This window comes from Pangasianodon hypophthalmus, chromosome 14, assembly GCF_027358585.1.
Source record: "Pangasianodon hypophthalmus isolate fPanHyp1 chromosome 14, fPanHyp1.pri, whole genome shotgun sequence".
Lineage (NCBI taxonomy): Eukaryota > Metazoa > Chordata > Actinopteri > Siluriformes > Pangasiidae > Pangasianodon > Pangasianodon hypophthalmus.
In genome coordinates this window covers 10,893,683-10,919,523 of record NC_069723.1, presented here as the reverse complement: position 1 = coordinate 10,919,523, position 25,841 = coordinate 10,893,683, and the positions used below count along the sequence as shown (strand labels likewise).

Sequence of the window (25,841 nt, the reverse complement as noted above, 5' to 3'; positions counted from 1 at the left end):
TAAAGGACACAGAAGCTGTGTTGTGTCACTGACAGTGATTCAGTATTCTGCGATTCCGTATATCATTTCCATTCCCCAATACATTACGCAACCTATATGGAGGGTCAGCAGGGTAATGGCTGTTGTATATTTTATGAAGCTAGCAAGAAGGAAATTAGACTCAATCATGAGGACAAAGGAGATTCCAGTGAGGGGAATCTCACATATTTTGTCATATGTATGAAATCTAGACAAGTGATTTTGCTTTTGTGAAAATGTTGCTACGACCAGGAAACAGCATTGTTGGACGACCAGGAAACAGCACAAGCCAGGCTTCTGGAATGCCTAAGGGTGCTTTAACATATGCATTGTTTAGTCTAGTGAGTGAATCCTAGTGAGTTTACTTCTGTGAGAACACAGCAATCACACTTGGGTGCAGACTAGACCAGCTGCTCCGAGAGTCTTGAACAGGGTGATCTTGGTCCACTTCCAAGCAAACTCTACTGTGGTTCAATTGCACTAAGAAAGCAATTCAATCCTAAATCAACCAAACTGCAGACAATGGACCAAATATGCTGTGCATTTTGGGTTGCAGGCTACTTTTTTTAATTCAAACAGACTTATAAAGTGCAAACTGAACCAAAGGAACGCTATCTAGATATCTGGGCCAATGAACAACAAAAATATCTAATAAATGCTGGCTGTAGTACACAAAATGTTTTAAGCTAGATATTCATAATATCATTTAATGATTTATTAAGAACTCCATGTTCTCTGTACTCTGGTGATTTACAAGCTTTCTACACACATTTGTCAAAGGTTTGTTTACCTTTTACCAATTTTTTTTTTTAATATATTTTTGATTTTCAGCCACAGGCTCTCCTACATGCCCATCAGCTCGTTTTGTTTTTGTATTGTTAAATTACCCAAACCAAATAGCAAAGGAATCAATTTCACACTGATATGAAGTCTGCAAGCGGACTAATAGGTGTGAAAATGCCCTAAAGCTGAGACTACAACTCCGTGATCCTTATGAGGTTATTTTCAATCCAATAACTATATGTTGCACTGAATAGCTTATTGGTGAGACTGTGTTTAAAGGTTTGTACACCCCTTGGACAATGAACTGATAAAATGCGCACAGTAATACACACACTCAGAGGAATAGATAGTTAATGAAGTTTTTAACTGGCAAGATTCTGATAACTGTAAAATACAGGTACATGGGAGCATGAGCCTGATATTATATGGTCAACCATGCCATGCCAGTAGCTTACAGCTAAAAAATCTTTAAAAATTTGTTTATAAAAAAATATTCATTTGAAGTGGGACATGGGCTATGTGTACCTATTCATGAATCTGCAAGGAAAAAGAAAGAGAAAGTCTGTGAATGTGTCTGTGAGGGTCTGTATGGAGTCTGAGAGGCTGATCCTAATCTAGAAGTGATCTGTACTATGTATGACAACTTGTACATTCTGTATTATGTCACTCAGAGATCCATAATTAGAAAAGAAAAGACATTATAAAGAGCTCAAACCTGAATCTCCACCCCGTAGCCCATGTAGACAGTCACGGTGTAGGTGCAGTCAAAGTTGGAGTAGTCACAGCTGCCTTGTGATGGTGTCTCTATATAGCCCCCTGGCGCCGTGAAATTGATGCTGCATGGAGCTATTGAAAGCAAGACAAAAAAAAATAGAAGATCACATCAGAAACTGACACTCTTCCACCTCACTCCAGTCCCACTATCTTCCTATCTTGATTATATTTTCTGGGCTTCTCATTTCCTGCAGATCCAACAAAGGCTGTTTTTCTCTCTTGCTCTGTGTGTGTGTGTGTGTGTGTGTGTGGCTCAGGTGCAGTGGCTGGGTAGAGCATTTTCCAGTCACCTTTAGGTCTTTCCACTTCACTGCCCCTTTTATCTCCTTTTGAGTCAAGAGCTGCTGCTTGTAAGAGAGATTCTGGCTGGAGCCACGGGTGTATGACCGAGGCTCATGGTGCCCTGACACCATCTGACTCAATACACCTGGGCACGCTACAGAAGAGTGTGCATTCCCTGGCTTCAAATCAAGATGCACAGAGCCCAATGTTTCTATAGTCCTCTCCCAAATCACATGTTTAGCTTCCATGAACTGGAGAAATTTCATGTTTGGACATAGGAGAGAGCTGGCACAATTGTAACATGGCACAAGTATAACATGCTTGTTTTCTCTAAATCTCTGCAGTTGTGTACACTTACTTCTACACTAACTGTTAGCATATTTTTCAGATTTTGCAAGCATGCATCACATGCTCCTTCTGTTTGCAACATTATAAAAAATCATGGGCATGTCCTGCAGTACAATTGTAATACTAATTATAAACTGCACCTTCAGAGTTGTCTCAGACTGTTAAGAGTCGTGAAAGCTGGCAGCACTGAGACAGGAAAGACATATACACTCAATTTTTAAGATGATGCAGAGCTTATAAAATGTTTTCCTCAGAATCATAGAATTATGGTTCAACAGGTACTATGATATGACAAAAAAAATTGAATGGGAAAGATTAAAACAAAAAACAAAAAGGGATTTATGAGCAGTGCATCATCAAAATCTTTAAATGGGTTCTGCTCGCACTTCTCTGCATGCGCATAATGAACATCCAATGAGCTATTGTAATTGCTTAATATTTTCCAAGCAACACTCAAAGGTATATCACACAGAGTAATAATTATATGATGGTTCATTTGATTACAATAGACCTACGCAATGTCACAATTGTGCCGCTTTGCTGGTAAAATTGTAACACAGGACTCCATTTAGTTTTGGTGAAAATGTACAGTAATCTCTGACTAAAATTGCACTTGATAAAAGGACTAAACATGTCCAGGATATTATGTGGGACGTATGAAGTCTGTAATTCAAATCATCATTAAGTAATTTCCCAACTTTCCCAGATAGCTCGTATAAGCATCTACTGTATATTGTCATATTCTGAGGTTTAAACAGTTATTCCTGATGACTGGTTGCTTTGATAGACAGTTACACACACAGCACCATGTGTAACATGCTAATAGACTGCGAGTAGCATGCTGAGGTTGGTATAGTGACAGAGAGAAAAGAAATTCTGTCTCTCGCCCCTTTGCTTTATTAGTTGCACTAATATTACATGACTGTTATGTCAAGGCATGTTCTTGAGTGGCATGTTAATAATATTTTGCTGTGACATCGTTGTGCAGGTGGTGTTACCTGGAGTCTGTATTGTGGTAATAATAGTGGTGGTGAAAATAGTGGTTGTGGTAGTCTCATCATCCTGATCCACAGACAATGTCACTGCGTTTGCATCAGTGGCAGGACCTTTGTGTCTCTCTCTAGTCTTTGATGTTTCCTCTTCTTCTCTCATCACAAGTGTCGTAATACCCCCAGGCTCTTGTGTGGTTGCTGCATGGGGACGTCCTAAATGTTTTTCAGGAACTGTGTGGCAGGAAGGTGGAGCAGAAGTTGGCATGATACTAGTGGTCAGTGATTCTGTGGACAGTTCCTCTGAGCTCTGCCTCTGGGTTTCTCCAGCAGCTCCACTCCGCTCCAGGCTCTCAGCAGTGAGTTTAGCAGGGTGCACAGAGAAAGACCCTGTAGCCATATCAGAGAATGGCACTGCATCCTCATGAGGAACCAGCTGAGCTGATAGAGCCTTGAAGAGATGATGGTCCACGTCTCTGCTGTCTTTGAACTGTTCCTGGCTCTGATAGCGTGGATCAGGTTGAGAAATAGTTTTGAACTGAAGGTGGTGGTTAAGGTCGGTGAAAGGCGGTGCTGTTGTGACCAGGGGAAGTTCTCTGCCTGTGTCCAGTGTGCTGTGGAACACACCCTGTTTGTCATCTGAGTCTAGAGATTCCCCTCTCTGAGTGACTGCCATCTTCCCATCCAGGAAGGAACCTGAATAAGGCAGGAAATCATGAAAAGTATAGTTAATGAATTTGGTAGTTTTTAAAAACAACTTTTTTTTAAACAAACCACACCCTCTAAACCAGCGGCTCTCAATTTTTTTGCAGTTAGACACGCCTTTATACAGTCAAATACATTCCACGGACCATCAATACAAATTTTTTTATGATCGTAATCATTTTATGAACATTATTATGAAACTTTCAGATAGACTCATTATTTAAATATGTACAATTGTGCCTACCTATTGGAGCTATAGAGCTTTTTATTCCTGAACTTACCACTGACACAACACATCAAATCCAAATTGGCATTATTTATAGGTCTGTGTTTTTGATTTATTAAGGTTGGGATTAAACCCATTCAGCCAAACAGGCTAATAATTACACAATCTCTACTACTACTTGTACATAATAAATTATTAGTTTTGATAATGACTAGTTGTACATTTCCCCCACTGTAATTAAATTACAAATAAGAAAATCACAGACCCACTGGCTATGCTTCACAGACCCCACGATGCAAACCACACCCCTAGGATTGAATGTCTGAATGCTAGCGTTTTAAATTGAGAGGCGAATAGAGGAGCCTGCTGGTCGTGATTGGTTGGAAGTTAGTGGTCCACATCAGTAGTTTTTAGAGCACCACAGAGACCATATTTTATTGATAGCTACAGTACAGGATTATGAGGAGAACCTCAAAAAACAGTGCAAAATGTGTTCTGAGTTTAAAATTACAAATTTTAAGCCACAGTTATGTCTTTTTAAAATTACAAATTTTAAGCCACAGTTATATCTTTTTACCCCTTTTGTTTAAATTGCTGGTTTCCTGTGGGGACAACTGTATGCTTCTCTCTTTCTGTCAGTGACCAAAAACTTGTCCCAAAGGCTAAAAGGAACTCATAGTGTCCTTGATGTATTGTAATGTAACAGAGTATAAAAATGCTGGGTTGCAGATCAAGACGCAAAGAAAAAGAAAGCTCATCTCTTTGCAATTTCTCATTTGCACACACTCTTTTCTCCCATAGTCAATTAATATGAGTAGATATTCATCACATGGCGAGTTTTAGTGAGTTGATCTGAAAAAGTGGTGGGCAAAATGAATCACCCCCACTGTCACCTAGTGAGATGTAATCATGCACCCTTCAGGAGGCTGCGTTGTGCTAGGCGAAGTGCTGATTCCTCACGAAGCATCATTTCCACCCTAATAGCTCTTTCTCTCTCATCATATTACTAAACCCGGTCTGCTTAAAGCAACAGAGATCACTGTATTAGCAACAAGTTCTCAGCAACTCTTTCAGAAAGCACTGCAAATTGCAGGGCCTGTGTGGGGAATGTGTCCTGTCTGAGACATATGGCCTGAAAAAGATAATCTCTCAAAGCAAACAGAACTGACAGACTACATTTCCTCACTTCATGCTATGAAGAGTAGAGAAGAGTATCATTTCCGCAAAAAGTAATGTGTGTTTTATGAAAGACTGACTGTCTCTGGCAGGCAAATCAGCACCCAGTGTGTCAGTCATATCCAAGCAAAATGACACATGAAGGCTGTTGCAAACAGGGAGAGGCCCTTAATCCCGGCCCTCTATTTTTGAGGAATTTTGTGGAAGCTAAATCTAAAATTTTACCAAAAAAAAAAAAAAAAAAAACACATAGGGAAGAAGAACACTATAGTACCTGTATTATCATTAATACAGCTGTATGTATAGATTAATCAGTTCAGATATTTTGCAACAGTTGCAGCGATATCATCTTGCATTTGTTTGGTTTGAACCATCTACTCCCCAATTTCCTTATAGTACATTGTCAATGTGTCACGTAATGGAGGCGAAGGCAGATTGTAGTTTAATATGGAAACAAACAACATAAATAACATAACTTAGAAACATAAAACATAAACTAGGATATCAAGGGAGGAACATAACACGAACAACGAACGAATGAAAGACAAAAGCTAGACAATGAGTGCACTGCAAGACGAGACTTAAATACTAGTGTTCATTAGACTCAAAACGTGAAACAGGTGCAAGCAGTCATGTGGCGTGATAGTGAGGTGCAGTGGTGGATGGGAAACGTAGTTGATGCAGCATCAATTCCGGCATAACCCTGACACAATGCATATACACTGAGAGTAATTGTATTTGTTACTGTACTTAAGTATTATTTTGGCATATTATTATTTTACTGAGTATTACTGAAATTGAATACTTGTGCTCTTACAAAATTACATTTCCAAAAGAACTTTATTTTTTATAGTTTTATTTTATTTATAACTGATATAACTATATAAATTGAATGGGCTGCCATGCATTACTATTCAGTTTAGGATCCAGTCAAGCTCATTAATGTAGAAAATAAACATCAAGAATCATTACAATTGATCTGCTGCGATCTTCTCATGCGACATGTTCAATCTACACTATTTAGTGTTATAACTATGTATATGTGTGCCATTGAAGATGGATAAACCACTTTAAGTTGACCGCCTCTGGCCCTATCTCAGTAAAACATTTCAATATACTGGAATAAACAACATAAGGCTCATGTAAAATGATGTGTATCCTTGGCCATGAACTCCATCTAATTTGAACAAGCATCAGGAGGTAAGTTTAGCTACTTTGCCAACATTAAGTGGTTATATTTATTTAACTATGTTAGTCTGATTTCTAGGTAAGACAAGCATCGATGCCAGTAGCTAATATAATTGGCTGGGCAGCAAGTGAAATTCTAGCTAATGGTAAATATTAGTTATTTACATGATATTTTACTTCTGATTAATTCATTAGTAAACTATAGTATGTAGACTTAGTAACACATATGAATGATGTTTTTAGGCAAACAGCTTAAAAAAGTTACATTTTTTTTTACTTCTACTTTTTAAGTAAGATTGTGACAGATTAGTTATACTTTCACCTAAGTATAACTTCTCAGTACTTTTTCTATCCTTGGTAATTTTGCTCTGGTTGTATTCAAACAGAAATTAAACATTTCAGTAGTCACTCTGCTCTCTGTGGTGCTAAACACTCAAGAGACATTAATGTGCTTGTCTGGAAAACCCATTGCTTAACTGCTCTGTTAATGACTAGGACTACTTGCTTGTTGACACAGTAAGAGAAGTAGCACATGCAAAGAATTAGTTCCTAGATTTAGAGGATAATTAGCTAATAATAGACAGCAAAATAATTAATATACAGTAGACAGAAGTGTGTTGCACTGCTGACTCTCACCCTGCAAATCAAATGAGAATGATATTATCGGCTATTATACCACAGTGCTGTAGAAAAATAGTATGGATTAATTTTCTATAACAGCATGGATTTGACAGTAGTCCTGGATCTACTTCTAATCCACGGGTTTATATTAACACGCTACTTCTAATACCTTATCTTTCTATAGAAACAGCTCATTCACAGGGATTTATATTGTGGACATTCCACATAATCTAAGCCAAATAATGGGCATGTTAAGAAAATGTGTTGTTATTTAACAAAGAAAAACATATAATTGTTAATATGGTGAAGTTTTCTGTAATGAGACGTATACAACCTTTACGGAAGGAGACTCCGGGGTCCAAGATTCGTAACTATCAGTAACTATTCTGATTTCTATGTTAAATGACAAGCTGGAAAAAGAGAGGCTGGTTGAACAATTATTTATAGCTGTCATAATATAAGTAACTATAGGAAGTAGTCACTGGCAAATCATTTTGCGTCATGTTGGGCTGTACTACACCACTCTGTCATTGATTATTTTTCTATAACCGCATACCCCATCATGTTTTAATTCTTACTTATTCTTTGTAATTCTAAAAAATTATTTTTTATTTTACTGCATGGAGAAGATTAAAAGTGTTGAAATTCTTCTAAATCAAGGGTTACCTTACTCTAAACTAAATAGTATATGGTGTGAATCCTAAATCAACACCTGTGCACTCTGTACTAATCCTAAAGCGCCGTATGTTCCACACATGACTCACGGCTTCAGCCATACAGAGTTCAAAAGCCCCAAAAGCTGCAGGCAAAATAAAACATCAGCTCCAGCATGCAAATGTGAGGGACAGATCGAGGCGCTTTGGGGTTTGATTTGCACCATTAGAACAGCTTCAGTATAAACAGACCGGCTCCACTGTGCGTTCAAAGATCTCTCAGTTCTCTACTCTCTGCTGACCGCATTTGACTTTTAAATGGCTGTGAACTATATTTGAATCTTTTTCCATGGACCAGGGAACAGACTTTGTTTTTCTCTCTACTGCATATTCTAATGTATTCTTCGGTTCACTTTTAAGTGGTACTCTTTATAAACATATTTTGAATGGGTGCCAAAATACAGATAAAGAACTAAACAACTGTCACTACACTAACATGCTTTGTAACAGCGTTTTGTGACCAGAAAGGTAAAGCTGTTCCTTTTTCTTCCTATTTATTTGCCAAAGTCTTCAGGACAGAGGACTTTTTTTTTGTGGTTTCTAAGTAAAATGACATACCATCTTTCATCTTATTAACTTATTAATGAAAAGAGACATTTAAAAAAAAGCTGGTGAGGGAACTTTTATGTCTGCCTGCATCTTACCATCCCATCATCCATTATTTTCCTATAACAGCACACCCTGTCATGTTTTAATCCTCACACAGCATACACTTTGATCCAAAGCAACTTTCAAGTGAGGCAGAATACAACTCAAGTGTATAGATTAAAAGGAGCTAACAGTGATAACAAGCGCTGCAAGACTTTCTGGCCAGAAAAATTGAAAACTGAAGTAGAAGTAGCAAGAACAGAGAAGGAAAACAAACCACAATGGTTGGAGTAAGTGCTAGAACTTACAGTGGTACTGTAAATACCAATCAAAAAGCAAACAAAGAATATTACAATCCAGCAATGAATGATGTAATCTGAAGTATTGCAAATTCAAAAAGGAGCAAAATGGTGATGTGGACCTTACGTTGCAATGTGTAAAATGAAATATATGCATATAACATTAAATAAATGCATGTAACACTGTAATTAGTTTGAATTTCCATGTCAAGACAGATGCTGCCTGTGGCTCTACAGCAGATATGCAGATTACAGTGTAAAATTCAGCAAGTTCTGTCTTTGACATGTAGAAGTGAGCTTACACATCAGGGATGTCTCTGCACTCAGCTTTTCATAAAGCTTTTGACTCATGTTGCCTTACGCACTGCTCGCATTGATTAGCGTATTTCTGTAATGACAGCTAGCTTCTTTTTTCTACTTCAAAATGAGCCTTGATCGCACCTGTGTGGGGAAGAAGGGAGAGAGTGAGAGCGAGAGAGAGTGGTAGAGAGAGTTAGTTAAGCCACAACACACACACACACACACAGAGTATTATGAGAAGTGAATTACTGGAGGCAAAGAGCTGCTCTTCTCATTGTGTACAGCATAAATAATGCACCAGGGAGACTAACATGTCAACTTTTTCAAAGGGGCCCAATGACCTCTTCTTCCCAGCCAGGTCCAGAAACACACCTCCAGAAAAGAACACACTGTTGGCTAATAAAAAAAAAGATGAGAGAAAAAAAAAACAAGCTACATGTGTTAAGAGCTCGTTCTCTCACTGTATTAAAACGTAAGGCTGAAACCTTATTTCTAATAATAATAATAATGTTCTCCTCATAGTCTACCTGCATTACCTGTTTTTATATCAGTTCTACCTAACTTTTATATTTATATATATATATATATATATATATATATATATGCATGTATGTATGTATGTATATCAACCTAACCCTCATTTGAGCTCATCCAAGGTATTTCAAGGGAAGGATGGCATAGAGGGTAGATGGTAATCTAAAGAGTGTCTGATAACAACCCCTTTCTTCTGCATTTGTCTTATAGGACTTCTGTGCCATTAATTCTCAGCCAGTTTGGCTAATGCACTTTCCACTTTCAAACTTTTAGACTTTCAATCCTTTCACTCCATCACCCACACTGTCTCACTCTCAGTGTTAGAAGGCAGTACTCAGAGAGATCATAAAGAAGGCTTCAGTAAAGGGAAAAGCACCTGAAAAAGCTCTATGATGTTTATCAAGGTTTTCAAAAGCAAACTGAAACTCTAGCTAAAAACTGCACTTATTCCGCACAACCATTTCAATTTTGAATAAGCACAAGTGATTACATTTTCCAAAGTTATTTTACTGAAGGGGATTTTTTTTTTTTTGGCTGAGCCTTAAAAAACACTTATCAAAGGCTTTTCTTTCCAGAGAAAATAATAAATGGGGCTAATGGGGCTTTACATCTTAACCTCAAAGTAAATGCGAAAGAGTGTGAAATTGAAGCTTTTGGGGAAGATCTTAGATAAACCAGGGCGAACATGAGAACATCTTCAGTTTCCATACCAACAGCTATATTGTCTCGGGAGCCATAAACACTGCACTGGACTATAATGGAGGGTATACTGTGGTAAAATCCCACAACCGTTCACTTCTGACCTTCAAAAGTTATTTTGAAACATAATCAAGGCACCCATTATCCCAAAACCAATATCACACCATGCTGAGATGCCCAGCTGAAGAGCACAGGTCTTGAGTCAAAGACATTAACCAAAACTTCAGTGAAACATCATTTAAAAAGTTAAAGATCTTGACAACAAAGTCATACCCAGAATCGATACACACCATTTTCTTTTCACAACATGAAGCTGATTTATATGCTGTGGTAGTTAAATGCTTTAGAGCACAAACATTTTAATTAAAAAAAAAACACTAATGCACCACAGTGTTAATTTTTTTTTTTTTTTGAAGAATCCTAAAACAAAAATAGTCCATAATAAAAAATAAATAAAAATGGCTAATGAAACAAAGATATTAATCTGTGTCAAAATCTATGAGAGAATGTAATGGCATTTAACTCAAATAATATATACAAGAGAATCAAAAGAGCTGAAGCCTTTTCCATCTTTGTGCATTCATAGTCAATAGGCATTTACAGAAAAGGCATTTACAGAAAAGAAACATTACATTTCAGGAAGCTGAAAATGCATTCTGTTTAGTACAGGAATTACTGCAAAGAAAAGCTGGCTTGGATGAGTGATGAGTGGTAATGTATGATGCTGCTAATAACATATGGCAATGTGCAAAATCCAAACAGTCATGCATTCACAACACTGTTGGCATGTAGCTCTTGTTTCAGACACACTGAGAATTTTTCATAGTTGATGTTGAGGAAGGAGATAATGAGATGCATGAAGAGGATGAAGGCATCCTTCTATGAACCCCTGAAGAAGCATTATAGCCAATGAGGATTTGGAGATGGCTTAAGAATTCATTAAAAAAAACTTTCAGCAAACCTGCAGTTTTACAGTGCCGGAAGTGAAACTGACCTTCCAACCCATTTAATCCCAGAAGAAAGCAATTGCTCAGAATGGCCAGGAAATGCTCTTTACAATTTTTGGACTGCATAACTTGAGCCCATCTTATTTACTCTGCATTTGCCTGTATCCCTGAAATTGTCTTCAGATAGGATATGTTATCTTTGAGGTAAAATTAAAAAGTTTAATTGTTTCATTGCAATAATTTGCAATAATAAGAGCAGTTTTAGTTAATGTGCGTTGACTTAACCAAGACCAACACCAGAGCACCAGAGATGCTGTGTATCACCTAGTAGTGTCTTAAAAGCTAATATATTTTATAATGTAGAAACGTGGATATAAGGATAAGATTGCACTTGATCACCTTATAGTTTAATGCCTGTTGCATATTTGTTATGCAATGGCTTGACATACTGTCTTAAAAAGAATGAATGTATTTGTAATGCTTTTACATTTTAAGGCACACATCTGGGCAGAAATATCCAGATAAAAACAGTTTACTGGATGGCTACCTTCATTTTCGAGGCACAAATGGGGCAGTTGTGGCTTAATGGATAGAGAATCGGACTTGCAACCCGAAGGTGAACCTGAAGGTCGTGGGTTCGAGTCTTGGGTCCAGCAGGAATTGTAGGTGAGGGGAGTGAATGACCAGCGCCCTCTCCCACCCTCAATACCACGACTGAGGTGAGACCCTCGAGCAAGGCACCGAACCCCCAACTGCTCCCCGGGCGCCGCAGCAAAAAAGGCTGCCCACTGCTCCGTGTGTGTGTGTGTTCACTACTGTGTGTGTGCACTTGGATGGGTTAAATGCAGAGCACAAATTCTGAGTATGGGTCACCATACTTGGCCACAAGTCACTTCACTTCACTTAACCAATCAATGCCAGTTTACCAGGTTCACTTTTCTTTATTTTCCATTTACTACATTGCTGTTTATTAAAACTGCAAAAAAATGAAAGATGGGTCAGATAAACGGGTAAATTGCAGGAGGGATAGGTCATGATGTGTTGTGCAAATGGCTATAAATGCAGCACAAATGTATTGTGTGAGCAACACTCTTGGAACTGTCCGGCAGTGGCTATAAAAGAAGGCTGCAAAGGATAGGCTGCTGTTTAGTGAAGTGTTAACATCAAGAAACATATGTGCTATGGATGAGGGATTTATTTGGGAGATTACATGTGAACTTATCTAGCTAAATTAAGCACACACAAAAGTATAGTCATCTTTGAACATACAGTACTGTATAGTATCTTTAGTCTTCAAGATTAAGGAGGGGGAAACTATACTCATGTCCATTATACAGGCCCAGCAAGCCTAGATTGTTGAGATTCTTTTGTTGTTCAAATTTTGTGAAAAATATTGGGAGTGTGTGGGTTAAGAATAACTACATTAGTAATTTGCTTTACCAATTTGATGAATGCACTATTTTACCACAGGGGTTGGCTGTAGTTGTGTGCCCATCTCTTCTTACTCAAGTTTATCTTTTGCTGATGTCTTGCTAGCTTGGAGAAATTTCCCAAATGGATGTATTTATGATTTTCACAGGGACCTGGCAGTCCATACAAAACTCTGAGAGCCTCAGAAGCTTCCATTCAGTCCTCATGAAGTTGAAAACAAAAAAGATTGCGAGACCAAAATTGGACATCCAGTTATCAAGAGTAGTGGTTGTTGCCTGTATGATAATTTCCATGAAAGAATGAACATGGTATCAGAGCTGGCAGCACTGATTACCCAAACAGAACAGCGCTGGTGTTCGCTGCAAATAGATGACAGTGATCGAGAAGAACTCATTCTGAATGAGTGGAAAGGAGCTACATGGCAAGCAGGTGTACGTGGGCTGAGACTAAGGTAGAGAAACAGGCCAAACTCAGTCACAAGTTTGAGCAGGTAAACACACACACACACACACAAAACAATATTCTGCATGCTTAATATTAGAATATATCATATAAGTGATAATGATAATAATCTTATCGTGCGATTATAATTTTGAGTAATAATAATAATAATAATAATAATAATATCTTATGTTCCCATCCCCATTGTAGTTTGGGAAGTGTTTATTTGTGTAGACTGAAAATTTCTACAAGCACCTGCTTTCAATAGCTCTTCCGTGGGATCAGACCAGACGGATTAGCCTTCACTCCCCACACGTGTCAGTCTTGGGCACCCATGACCCTGTCACTAGTTCACCGGTTGTCCTTCCTTGGACCACTTTTGGTAGGTACTAACCACTGCATACCGGGAACACCCCACAAGTCCTGCCGTTTTAAAGATGCTCTGACCCAGTCACCTAGCCATCACAATCTGGCCGTTGTCAAGGTCTCTCTAATCCTTACGCTTGCCCATTTTTCCTGTTTCCAACACATCAACTTTGAGAACCGACTGGTCACTTGCTGCCTAATATATCTCAACCCTTGACAGGTGCTATTGTAACGAGATAATCAATGTTATTCACTTCACCTGTCAGTGGCCATAATGTTATGGCTGATGGGTGCATACATAAATATATGAGACTACATTAATAATCTGGGTTTTTTTTCATCTAAAATTGGAAATAAACAGAAGGCTTTACATTTTTTTAAATATTTAAAACAAAGAAATTAAATGTTCAATATCTTGACTATTTAATATTTATTAATTTCTAGGTCCCTATTTAAATGTAAGCAAATTTGTGACACTGAGCAAGTTAACTGCTTTGTACAAAAGGTCAGATTTTCCTCATGCCTTATCTCTTCTACTGAAGCATGTGTTCAGACGACACTCCGTGGATTTGATCTAAAATAGATCAGAAGGATTTGCACAAACTTGTGGAGTCCATGCGAGCACAAGTGCACACTGTCATTAAAAGGGGACATACCAAATACTAGGAAACTCTGAAATTCATGTAAATATTTCAGAGATTCTACTTTTCATTCAAGTTGTTGTCAGTAATATAGAAGCATTTTCACTAGTGCTCTCAGACCTTTGGACCACAGTGTGTATATATTTGGGGTCCAAAAGAGACAACTCATTTTAAGCTGGAAGACATCAAATCATCAAATTTTTGGTTAAACTGGTAATTTTGCATATTTAATGCATCTCTCTCTCTCGCTCTCTCTGCAAAATAGAGTACAGCATTCCAGTTGTGATGATGAGAGCCCATAACAGAGATTAGGTGAGAGAGTGCAGGATACATTTCATCTCAAATTGATTTCCACTGATTCATGTCCTTCTCACTCAGAGCTCTCCCACTCACACTCCGCACACAAGGCCTTATAATTAATCTGTATGGAGGGCAGAGGGCTGCCCACGTGCTTCTGGCAGACCACAGGAACCAGAAGCTGGATTAATCATTCCCACAGCAACAGCTTCTCACACATGCACGTTGTGTTAAATTAAACATTAATAAGAGTCCAATAAGAAAGGAAATGCAGTGGCTGAGAAAGACTGTGTTATTAGTTTATCAGATCTTTACAATGTCCTGGATATAAATGACTATTCATATGTGCATTTGTAATACTTTATAATATGTCCATGATTAAAAAAGTACTCCACCATTCATATTCACCTGAATGCATGATAGCCCGCAGTATTTGCTGCTAATGGCTAGGCATACAGTACATAGTACAAATGGCTATGTACTCTGTAATACTAACAAGGTTCCAAACAAATATAAGAAAACATTACCCCAGGATTTAAACATCTCCTACCACTATACAGACAACACACCTGCTGTGAATCTTCAGCAGTTATACACTCAAGGCATGAAAAAAACATTTTTGCAATTTTGCAATGTGTATCTACATATTACACGGGTGGAAAAATCTCTAGTCCAGGCGCCTGAGACAAGCACATTTTGTGTTGGCTATTAGTTTTTTATTCATTGTTTCCCCACAGACAAGTAGGTTCAACAACCAGGAAAAGAAAAAAAAATGTAACCCTTATTGACTTCTGCAAAATGAAAGTTTTCATGTGGTATGTACAGTAGGCTTTAACTTTAATGTGCTTCACGGTGGTATGACACACCTCAATGCTGTAACTATAGTGTACGCTACTCATTTGGAAACCCAACAACTGTTGCACTACACATCGGCCGAGTCGCGTTCTGTCTATCAGTAAAAAGATTTTTCTAAGGCAAAATAATATGTGTGCACAGACAACCTATTAACCTAACCTATCAACCTATTAACCTATCAACCTAACCTAACCAGGAACATGCAGGTACACTATATGGCCAAAAGTATTTGGACATCTGACCATCACACCTACATGTGGTTCTTCCCCAAACTGTTGCCACTAAGTTGGAAGCCCACAATTGTATAGAATGTCTTTCTATGCTATAACATTACAATTCCCCTTCACTGGAACTAACGGGTCCAAACCTGTTCAAGCATGACAATGCCCCTGTGCACTAAGCAAAGTCCATGAAGACATGGTTTGCCAAAGTTGGTTTGAAAGAACTCAAGTGTCCTGCACAGAGCCCTGACCTCAACCCCACCATTGAGATGAAATGGAACGTTGACTGCACACCAGGCCTCCTCACCCAACATCAGTGCCTGACCTCACTAATGCTCTTTTGGCTAAATGGGCAAATCCCCACAGCCACGCTCCAAAATCTAAGAAAACCTTTGCAAAAAAAGTGGAGGTTATTATAACAGCAAAGGGGGATTAAATCTGGAACGGGATGTTCAAAAAGCACATACGGGTGTGATGGTCAGGTGTCCACAAAATTTTGACCATATAGTGTATGTGGAAAGACTACTAGCACAAAGCTGTTATATACCTCTCCTGCTTCCTACATGCAATTACCTCATGGTTAAATATATGAAGGAAAAACAGCTGTGGGCGAAGTCTCATAGCCAAAGTGCTGGCCAGTGACTTACTATTTGTTGAAGGTGCAAACACATTAGAAGATGATAATGATCATATGTTTATTTTCCTTTAGTCTGTATTAATGCACTTAACTAGCTAACTAACTAGCCATATGTTATGATGTTACATTAGCTACCAAGATTTAGCATAGTCAATTAGGGCAACCAAAACATGGGTCTAGGCACGCACACAGGAGCTTTTATTTTTTATTAGTGTCCTAGTTAATGAATTTATGATTTGTTATACCATGTTAGCTAATGAATTTTTGCTAAAATATATTGTAGTGTAGTTACAAGGTGGTTCTAGTATAAAAAAAGTTGCGAGATAAATGCAAAACACCCATCAATGCCAGAATGAATCATCTCTCAGTGTGGCACAGAGCCAGCGTCTCCTGCAGCACAGCACCCACACGTCCAACACATTCTCCTCAATAGAGTCACATTTAATTCAAAGGCCTTTTGAAGCTTCTAGCTTGGACAGAAAGCCTTGTCTTCCAGCCTTATTCTGTCACAGCAAGAGCAGTCAAAAAAACACACATTTGATATTCTTCACAATTTATCAAACATAACATTTATCTTCAAAACCATATGAGCAGAACAACATGTTCAAATGGAATGTGAGGAAAAAAAAGAAAATGGTAGCTATATTAAGAGGCTTGAGACAGTTACATTTGGATGTGGGCAAAATGCTAAGAGAGAGTAGTTAATAATCCAGAATTCCGTCAGTGTTTTTCCCTTGGTATAGTGAAACTTGGGTTGCCAGACTCTGCAGTGGGAAAGATTAATAAAGCCCCAGTAAAGCCTTGTGTTTCTGTGGGAGGACTGAAAGCAACTGTGATTGTGCCGCCACTTGAAGTTGTGACTACTCCTGAGTTTTTCAAACCCTGCAGACCTTTCCAGCCAATCTAATCCCAGCTAAAGGAGACAGTAATCTTCTCTCTGAAAATATGGCTGCATAAAGTTCAATGAGCACTTCGGGCCACAAACATTGTGCAGCAGTAGCCTCAGAGTTATGTTAAGGTCTGCGTAAAAGCTGCAATAACTCAAACATTTACTCAAATAAATACAAGAACATGACAAGTAATTGTTGTAATTGTTGTAAGTAATCGACCATATGCCTGAAAAAACTGAAAAAATGTGATGACATCAAAAGAAATAAAATTTAATAAAATCTCAGAACAGCTTTTACAAAATGGGGGGGAAACCTGGTGAAATAACTGTGCCTGTAATTAGCTAGCAAGATATGTTAACTATGTTAACAAAGCTAATAAATTAAGTGAGCTAACAAAAGCTGGTGCCCTAAGTAAGCTGAGCTCTAATTAAACTCCTTTATATAGACAATGTAAAGACACAGTATATCAAAGTTTCCTTCAGATGTGTTAGTAAAATATGAAAAAAAGGTAAAATTAACTACATTTAAGTCTTGATTTAGCTAGCTAGCACATATTCATTAGATCTTAGCAACACAATAGGGAGGCAGAGAGACAGGGAAAACAAGACAAGAATATACATTTCTCCCTCAAATGTGTTGATAAATTAATTTTTAAAAATCTAAAATAAAATCTAAAAATCTAAAAAAAAATCGTAAATAACTAGGCTAGCACATAATCATTAAGTCTTACACAGACAATGTATAGCCACAAAGACAGTGGAAACAAGACAAAACCATCAAGAATATCAATGTTTTGAAGCTAATGTAGCTAACAAAGGCTTTGTTGCTAATAACGTGAGTAAACAAAAGCTGTTGCTCTCAAATAGTGCTTTTAAGATGCGTAGCAACCTAGGTTAAGTAAATAGATTAGCAAGTAAATTATGCAAAAGGCTATAAAACCACTGGAATAATGTTGTGCATTGACTTTTGCAGTAAAGATTATAGGTATTAGGGTTTTTGCCCATTATAGACTCACTGCAAAAAATGACATCTTATCAAGTATAAATACCTTGAATATAGTCAAATTTAGCTATTACACCAAACCAAATATAAGATCATAAACCTATTCCAAGCCATTTGTACTCATTTCAAGCTTGAAATAGTCATGTTCTACTGGCAGATAATTTTAACGATTTTAAGCATTTATTTCTAAAAAGAAGCAAAATTATCTGCCAATAGAATAAGAAAACTACAAGCTTGAAATTAGTAATAATGTCCAGAAATAGGTCTAATGATCTTATATTTGGTTAATTGTAATCTTATAATAAGAAATGCCAGTCCAGTTAGCTAGCAAATGGAAGGTTAGTTATCTAACGGAATAATTTGGAGGATGAACTCTGCCAGCCACCGTAGATAATGAGGAGCAGGAATTCCTGTACTAGGCCATGAGCAGGAGGTGGGTTGACAGCATAAACAATATGTTTCTACCTCACGTTGTAACTGCTGGAACGCCAATTTTAAGTCAGTGCCCCTTTGCTAGATAGCACACAACACATCTGCACATCATGAGTAATTTATGCCTCAATAGACATCGCAACGGCCTCATTTGCTATGTTGACATAATGTGAAAGTGTGATTTAAACCCAGTGATTTAAAATCAGTGCTGTAAGACAGCACCCCCTCTTGGTGGTGATTTACTTAATTGTTTAAATAAATGGTTTATATGTGAACACATGACTGACTACAATCAGCAACTGAATAAATATTCCAATTAGTCCAAGAATAAGCATTAAAACTGGTCAAAGGACATCTTCTCATGTGACGTCATTGAGATGGAATATGTGTGCATTGGGCTGACATTGGCTGGAAGTGCGTATTAATATCTCGGTTCAAGCCCATGAGGGAAGAAATTCCAAAGAAACCAATGCAAACGAACATTACATCTCATTAAACCAAAAAGCTAGCACATACTGTACAGTGCTGATATGTTTTTTTGCCACAAAATCTGGCACAAAATCCCAGTCAACACCTTGAATATGCCATCTGCGCCTGCATTATACTGTCTCCAGTGTGATTTATGGGATTTTTGAAATGTCACCCCAGCAGCAGCATTGAGGCTGAGGGACATGTTTCTACTCTGTGAAAGTGCAGGTCCCAGAAGGGCTTTGCAGCTGAGTTCTTGCTACTTTCTGCCTTCTCACACACTTCTGTGTAAAGGTCAATCTCACATCTCCATAATGACCAGCGGCAAGGAACAGCCTGATCAATGCAAGGACACCTGCTATCACTGGCATATTATTGATTAGCACCCAGCAATGCACTGAGGTGCCTCTCACCTGCTCAGTCAGAGAGAAAGAGAGAAAGCGAGCAAGAGACAGAGAAATACACTGGAGCAAATTATTGATCTCAGCCCTCTAACAATGTGCAAAGGCACTCAGCAGCCTCTAGACTCCTGGCCTACTCTGTGTTTAGCCAGGAATATTACAGACTCAATCCCCCAGACCACTCAGTTACAGGCATAGCTAGAATAGTGACTAGGCATGAATGAGAAAAACTAATGCAAGAGAATAACCAAAATAATAAGGCACAATGTGTGTGTTAGTGAAAAAGGATGCGGTACGAGATCTAAAAAAAAAAAAAATCAAGGTATCACCTCGACATGTTGCACAGGTGAAATGGTATAAGCCATGGGAAGAGGGAGCATGTCTAAAATATAAGCCTAATTTTCTCCAGTGAATCAAATAAACACAAAGCCTTTTCCTTCATTCAGAGTGAAAACCTGCAACTGGATTCAAGCCATCTCAATTCCACAGTGAAATTTTGCCAGATCAAGACATCCATACAAAAGTTCAAAAAGGTTGTAAGCAGGAGCATGGGTGGAACTAAGCGATGGCTTGGGGTTATTGGCCACCCCAGAACTGACAGCTTGTTCAGTTTGAATTTTGGGGAACAAGTGCTATTTAGTCATGATGTAATAATCTTGAGATTCCTAGCAAGTTGTTCATTAATTAGCTTGTATTTTCAGTTTCATATGCCACACAGAAATGAAACAGGAACTGATATGAGAAAAATGCGAGGCGATGCCATCTCCCCAGAAAAATGAGCAATTAAATATGTTCTAATTCAATCAATATTTAATATTTGTACATCATGTTGCTGTGGGCATATTAGAATGTCAAACTAGGACTAAGTCCTTTAAGCTCACCTTTAAGCATTGATGTATTTAAATAGTATGTTTACATATTATATTTTAAAGTTGTATTATATGTTAATGTTGAAGAAGCATTCTGTGTGCCAATATATGGATAATATACAGATAAACTACTTGTTAATACACTACAGGGCAGGCTTTTTGCTCTGCTTAGAAAAAAATACTCTCTGAAAGGCAAATTTATCCTATGTTCCACAAGCCAGTTAAAAGCTAATGAGTTTTAAAACACGAAGACATTTCCTTTTCTTCACAAAGCACAGGCGAGAAAATCCAATCACACACATGCTTTGCTTTTTCTCTCCAGAAGGCAGTTTTGTGCCAATTTCTTAAACAACCTTTCCTAAAATACTGTTTTCTTATGCTATGCATTTTTTTTTCGTGACTGCAGAAAACAATCACCCTTAAGCAACAGATTAGTGAGGCTGGCTCTTTGTGAGGCTATACAGAGCTGCAGCAATTAAGGCTCTTCTCCCACTTAATGAGCTTTAATCCAGACATGCTTTCATTTAATTTCATCTCTGCACGCCTGAGCCAGCAACACACAGAAAATGCTCTCGGTGCTGTTTCACCACTCTCCCTCTCCAACCTCTAATCTGGACAGACTGTCTCCCCACAGCAGTTATATTATAACAACCATAATATAGATGACCATAAACACTATACAACACAGCCTTTCAGGAACAAAATGCTTCCGTCTGTAAATACAGCTTGCTATATCCTCAAGAAAACCTTGCAGTGTTTCAACTTCCTGTGACAGCTTAAGAAATTTAAGATGCCACAGAAGAGTGCTTTGTGCAAAGTGCAGAGAAAATGGCTGACCTTTCACACCCAAGCCATCCTCTCTTCCAGCATTTCCCTTCACAGCAGAAATCCCACACTAGTCAACCTCCACAGTTCTTAAACAATGCTACTTCCCACATTCCATCTCATTTTTCTGCATTCCCAGAATAATTGCACAATAATTATATGCTGCCTAGGATTTAGCTATATACTTGCTTCCAAATATATAAATCGATCAGCCATAACATTAAAACCATTGAAAGGTGATGTGAATAACACTGATTATCTCATTACAATGGCATCTGTCAAGGGGTGAGATATATTAGGCAGCAAGTGAACAGTCAGGTCTTGAAGTTGATGTGCTGGAAGCAGGAAAAATCAGCAAGCGTAAGGATCTGAGCAACTGTGACAAGGGCCAAACTGTGATGGCTAGACAGCTGGATTAGTGCATCTCCAAAACGACAGGCCTTGTGGGGTGTTCCCGGTATGCAGATCACAATCCAATCAAGCATCTGTGGGATGTGCTGGACAAACAAGTCCAATCCATGGAGGCCCCACCTCTCACTTAAAGGCTCTGCTGCTAACGTCTTGGTGCCAGATACCACAGCACACCTTCAGAGATCTTGTTGAGTCCATGCCTCGACGGGTCAGAGCTGTTTTGGCGGCACAAGGGGGACCTACAATATTAGGCAGGTAGTTTTAATGTTATAGCTGATTGGTGTGTGTGTGTATAAACGTTTAAAAAAAAAAAATATATATATATATATATATATATATATATATATATATATATATATATATATATATATATATATTTAACTTGTAAAATATATATATATATATATATTTAACTTGCATCCTATGTGTAAAACAAAAAAAAACCCTCTCTCTACCTGCAGGTGCTAAGTAATTATGATTAGGCATCAACAGTATAAACATCTAGAAATTTCTGCACAGCAGGTTTGCACCAAACACTGTCAGCATATCAATGGAATGCAGAAGCACTTTGCTATGGAAAGCAGCCTAATCAGCCTCTTCAGGCAACACACAAGAGGAGCTGTTGAATGACATTAGGGTTCAATTTCCAACAATCATTATCTTATTACTCTGAGGAGGCAAAACAGCAAAACAAGATCTAATTTCCGTTCCATGCAGGGAACGAAACAATGCAAGCTGATACAATGAGTCTCCCTCTGTAGTGTAAGTTTCTAATGTGTATTGATTAAACTGGTTTTGCAGTGAATGATCACTCGGACTGAGCTTTTCCCCAATGTACTAATAGTTACTGACAAGGACACTTTGATGCAGGAAAGTCGTGTATAGTTCTTATACTTGCATGGCAATCGGGGAAAACCTTTCACTGCAGCCGAATTCTGGAAAACAGCCAAAAATTATGAAAAACATTGAGACAAAATTGAGATTTTCTGCTAGTAATATACTTTGACATCTCTACTTTAAGAAACTGTACGTATATTTATATATTTTTTGGAAATGGTTTTATTTAGGCTTCTTTCTATAAGACTGATCAATTTAATTTATAATCAGATCCCAGCTATCAAAATATCAAAATGCTACCTTACATCATCATCAAAACAGATGAGATCTGCACAGATGAGAGTGGACAGAGTTTTAAAATGTTTAAATGACCTAATAAAAACATTAATTAAAAGAAAGTTTGCCAAGATAAAAGAACTGACTGAATCAGGGGCACCGCTATGATTTTTGGGCCCCCTGACAAATTTCTAGTCCCGGGCCCCAAGCCCTGACTCCCCAATTATCTGATTAAAGTATGGGCTTGTGCTGGGCCCCCTGTCTGACCAGGGCCCTTAGAGTCGTCCCAGCCTTCCCCCCTGTTACGGCGCCCCTGCACTGAATTAATCAGTGAGTATTTCTCCATTGATATTAGCATCAACAGAGTCGATTGACAACAAAGCTTAAGTTTAAACGCTGTGAGTAACTTTTAGCTCAGGTGATGAGACAGAGGCTGTGTCCGAATATCTCTTCTACCCTACTACACAGTAGGCGAAAAGCAGTACGCCAAAGGAGTAGTATGTCCGAATTCTCAGTATTCATAAAACAGTCGGCTAGAAACACCCGGATGACCTACTGCTTCCACTGAGATTCTGCAGTATGGCAGCAATAGACACTGCGCTATCCCATAAGGCAATGGGACTGATACAGAAGAGCTGTCAGAATCAAAAATGGTGGAAGGCAGCGCGTCAGCTCTTTTTAAGTGTAAGTGCTATAGGTATTAAACATTGTTCCGTGTGGTTAAAACGTACTTGTTTAACAACACCTGAGTAAACTGTTAACTTGTTGAAGAAAAACAGCTGCTCTAATTTGCGCTTTATGTTTTTGCAGTTACTATGACATCATAGGGCACATGACAATGCTAACATGGTGGATGTAGTGTGTCTGGATTGTATTCATACTACACACATATACTGATCAGTACGTACTGTATCAAAGGCCGAGCAGTAGGTACCGAAACGAATGCAGTACATACTGTCACAGTACACGATTTCGGACGCAGGCCGTGACTAATGTGGACGATGCTAAGAATCAAAGTGATAACTCATTGTATCCCATTGAAAACTTATAATTCAAAAAAAATTTTTTTTGTGTACGTAGATTATGTTACAATTGTAGAGAGAGACAGGGCATCTTTTAGTGCAAGTGTGAATGTTTAGGGTAAGCAGACTTTAAAATGCTAAAACCTGTAGTTTTTCCAGAAATATATTATAGAAAATATAGAAAAGCAGAGTAACATCAAGGACATTTTTATTACTTGATCAATCAAATTGCAGCTTGGGAGGGGCAAGTGAGAAAAATCAACACAGAGGCATGCCAGTTTGTCTGTTTGTGAGCAAATACAAGAATTAAAATCTGTCAAATCTGACATATTGCAATGCTGAAGACAATATCTCATTGCTAAATGTTGAGAGATCAATCAAAACTTTGTGGCCAATAAATATAGATAGATAAGCTAGCTAATTAGCTAGTATATTCGAAAGGTAAATGCAGTAACAGCTTTGTTATGGTTACAGTGTACAGTCACATAAGACTTTTTTTCATATCAGCACACAGGCATGCTGGCCGGTGCTTTTCCTCTAGAAAAAATCAAGACTTGAGAGTTTCACCTATATCCATTACCACCTTCCTTCCTTCTCCTCAGAGGTAGTAGGTTGTGTGTGATCATTTTGCTCTCTAAGAGTTCCAGAAGGACAGTTTTCTCCTTCTGTTCAGGTTCAGTAGATCCTGCTCTTAAAGACACTTTCACATAACTGCGTCCTAATGGCACCAGTGCGCTCATCTAATATGACCTTTCGTTAATGCAATAAAGCTGGCTCCCAGTGTACATTAGCATAATGCTAGTCACCACTGATCTCAAAACAATCCTGGCATGCCAAATATCTATTTCTCTGAAATATCTATGGTGGAATAGGTAATAAAAGAGTGATATTATGTTTCATAGACATTTATTGTCAGCAATTTTCATATGGTGTGGCGAAGGCAGGTTATGGCATCTTACATGGCATCTTAAATGCTACTGAAGTATCAGCAATGCTGTTATAATTGATTAGCTGTAGCTACAGCCAATTTGATACTGGGGATTTACACTGATATTGTATGTGAAGACTTCATATCTTCATAGTTCAGTTCATCCAATAAACAGTTTTTAATCAATCTGTATGGATGTGTTGTTTCATCCTCCTTAGCCAATTTCCATCACCAGGCCAAGAGACTGAGAAAGTCTGATAGAAGCTGAAATAGAAACATAACAGGCGTTTCCCTTCTTGTGCCACACTTTCTCATATGCTTCATTTAATCGCCCTGTAGAAGTTAATGAGTTTATTCAGAGCGGGTTGGCAAAACAGCATTTATGCTTTTAATCAGGATTAACAGTGGCATGGGCTCCTGCACTGATGCTTTATTAATCGCCTTCTCCTATGCTTCATTACTCTCAACTCTGGCAGTTTTCCTTTTCCCCGCCCAAAAACAGAGATGTAAGACAGCTGAAAGGAAGACATGGTTTTGCACTTAAATGCCTATTAAATGCAGAGAATCTCTCAGGGTTGCAAATCTGGTACTCGCAAAAAAAAAAAAAAAAAAAAATGAACCTCTGCAGGCCTGGCAAACAGAAAGTACAGGAAAACATTTTAAGGCATGAGTCACACACTATAAACCTATTTTCTCTAACAATCAAATGCCATTCTTTGTAATTCAACAATATTGCTATTTTCAGTAGATACTTTAGTAAGGAGGGTTTATTTCATTGTTCACAAAATCAAACCTTTATGGTTCTTTATGTAATTATTGGTTAGTTTATGCATTCACAGCTCCATTTCTTTTAGGGCTTTAGAGGGCTCTGTGGCAGGGCTGCCACTGTGTTGCTATAAAACACTTTTTTTAAACATTTGTGGTACAAAGAAAGTGTTATATTCTGGTGTCAAGATCTAGTGAAGTGCCCCCCCCTACACACACACACACACACACACACACTTTGTTTTAGAGTCCTGCCAGTCAAAAACCTGATGACGATAGCGAAAATTTCCATCAAGCTGTATTGTAAGGCATAAAAATTTAAGAATAATATCATGAAAAATGTAGCAAGCTTTCAAAATGCAGTATTTACTAGATATCTGACTGTTAATAGATTGCTAAAGGTTGCATGGTTTGCTCTTCAAATCATGATGGTTGTTGTTCCTCTATCAGATGCTCCCGTTAGGGATTGTCATAGCAGATCATTGGTCCACGTATTTGATTTGGCACAGTTTTGGCACACAACACTCCCCAATTTTATCTGGGATTGGGACGGGCAGGGAGAGTGCACTGTTGTACACAGCCCCAGTGGCTGGGGTTGGTTCCCTGGCCGGGAATCAAACCTGGGCTGCAGAGGTG

General features: G+C 38.2%; 1 protein-coding gene across 7 annotated transcripts in view; it reads right to left on the bottom strand.

The window, feature by feature from the left end:
• Positions 1-25,841, bottom strand: part of sez6b (seizure related 6 homolog b) — a 160,164-nt gene that overhangs the window by 76,888 nt on the left and 57,435 nt on the right. For all 7 annotated transcript variants that reach the window (XM_053239505.1, XM_053239508.1, XM_053239507.1 and 4 more), the window contains exons 2-3: positions 3,204-3,890; positions 1,517-1,647 (exon numbers count right to left, since the gene is read on the bottom strand). In XM_053239505.1, coding sequence (XP_053095480.1) covers positions 1,517-1,647; positions 3,204-3,890 — 818 coding nt within the window. The remainder of the gene's footprint in view (positions 1-1,516; positions 1,648-3,203; positions 3,891-25,841) is intronic.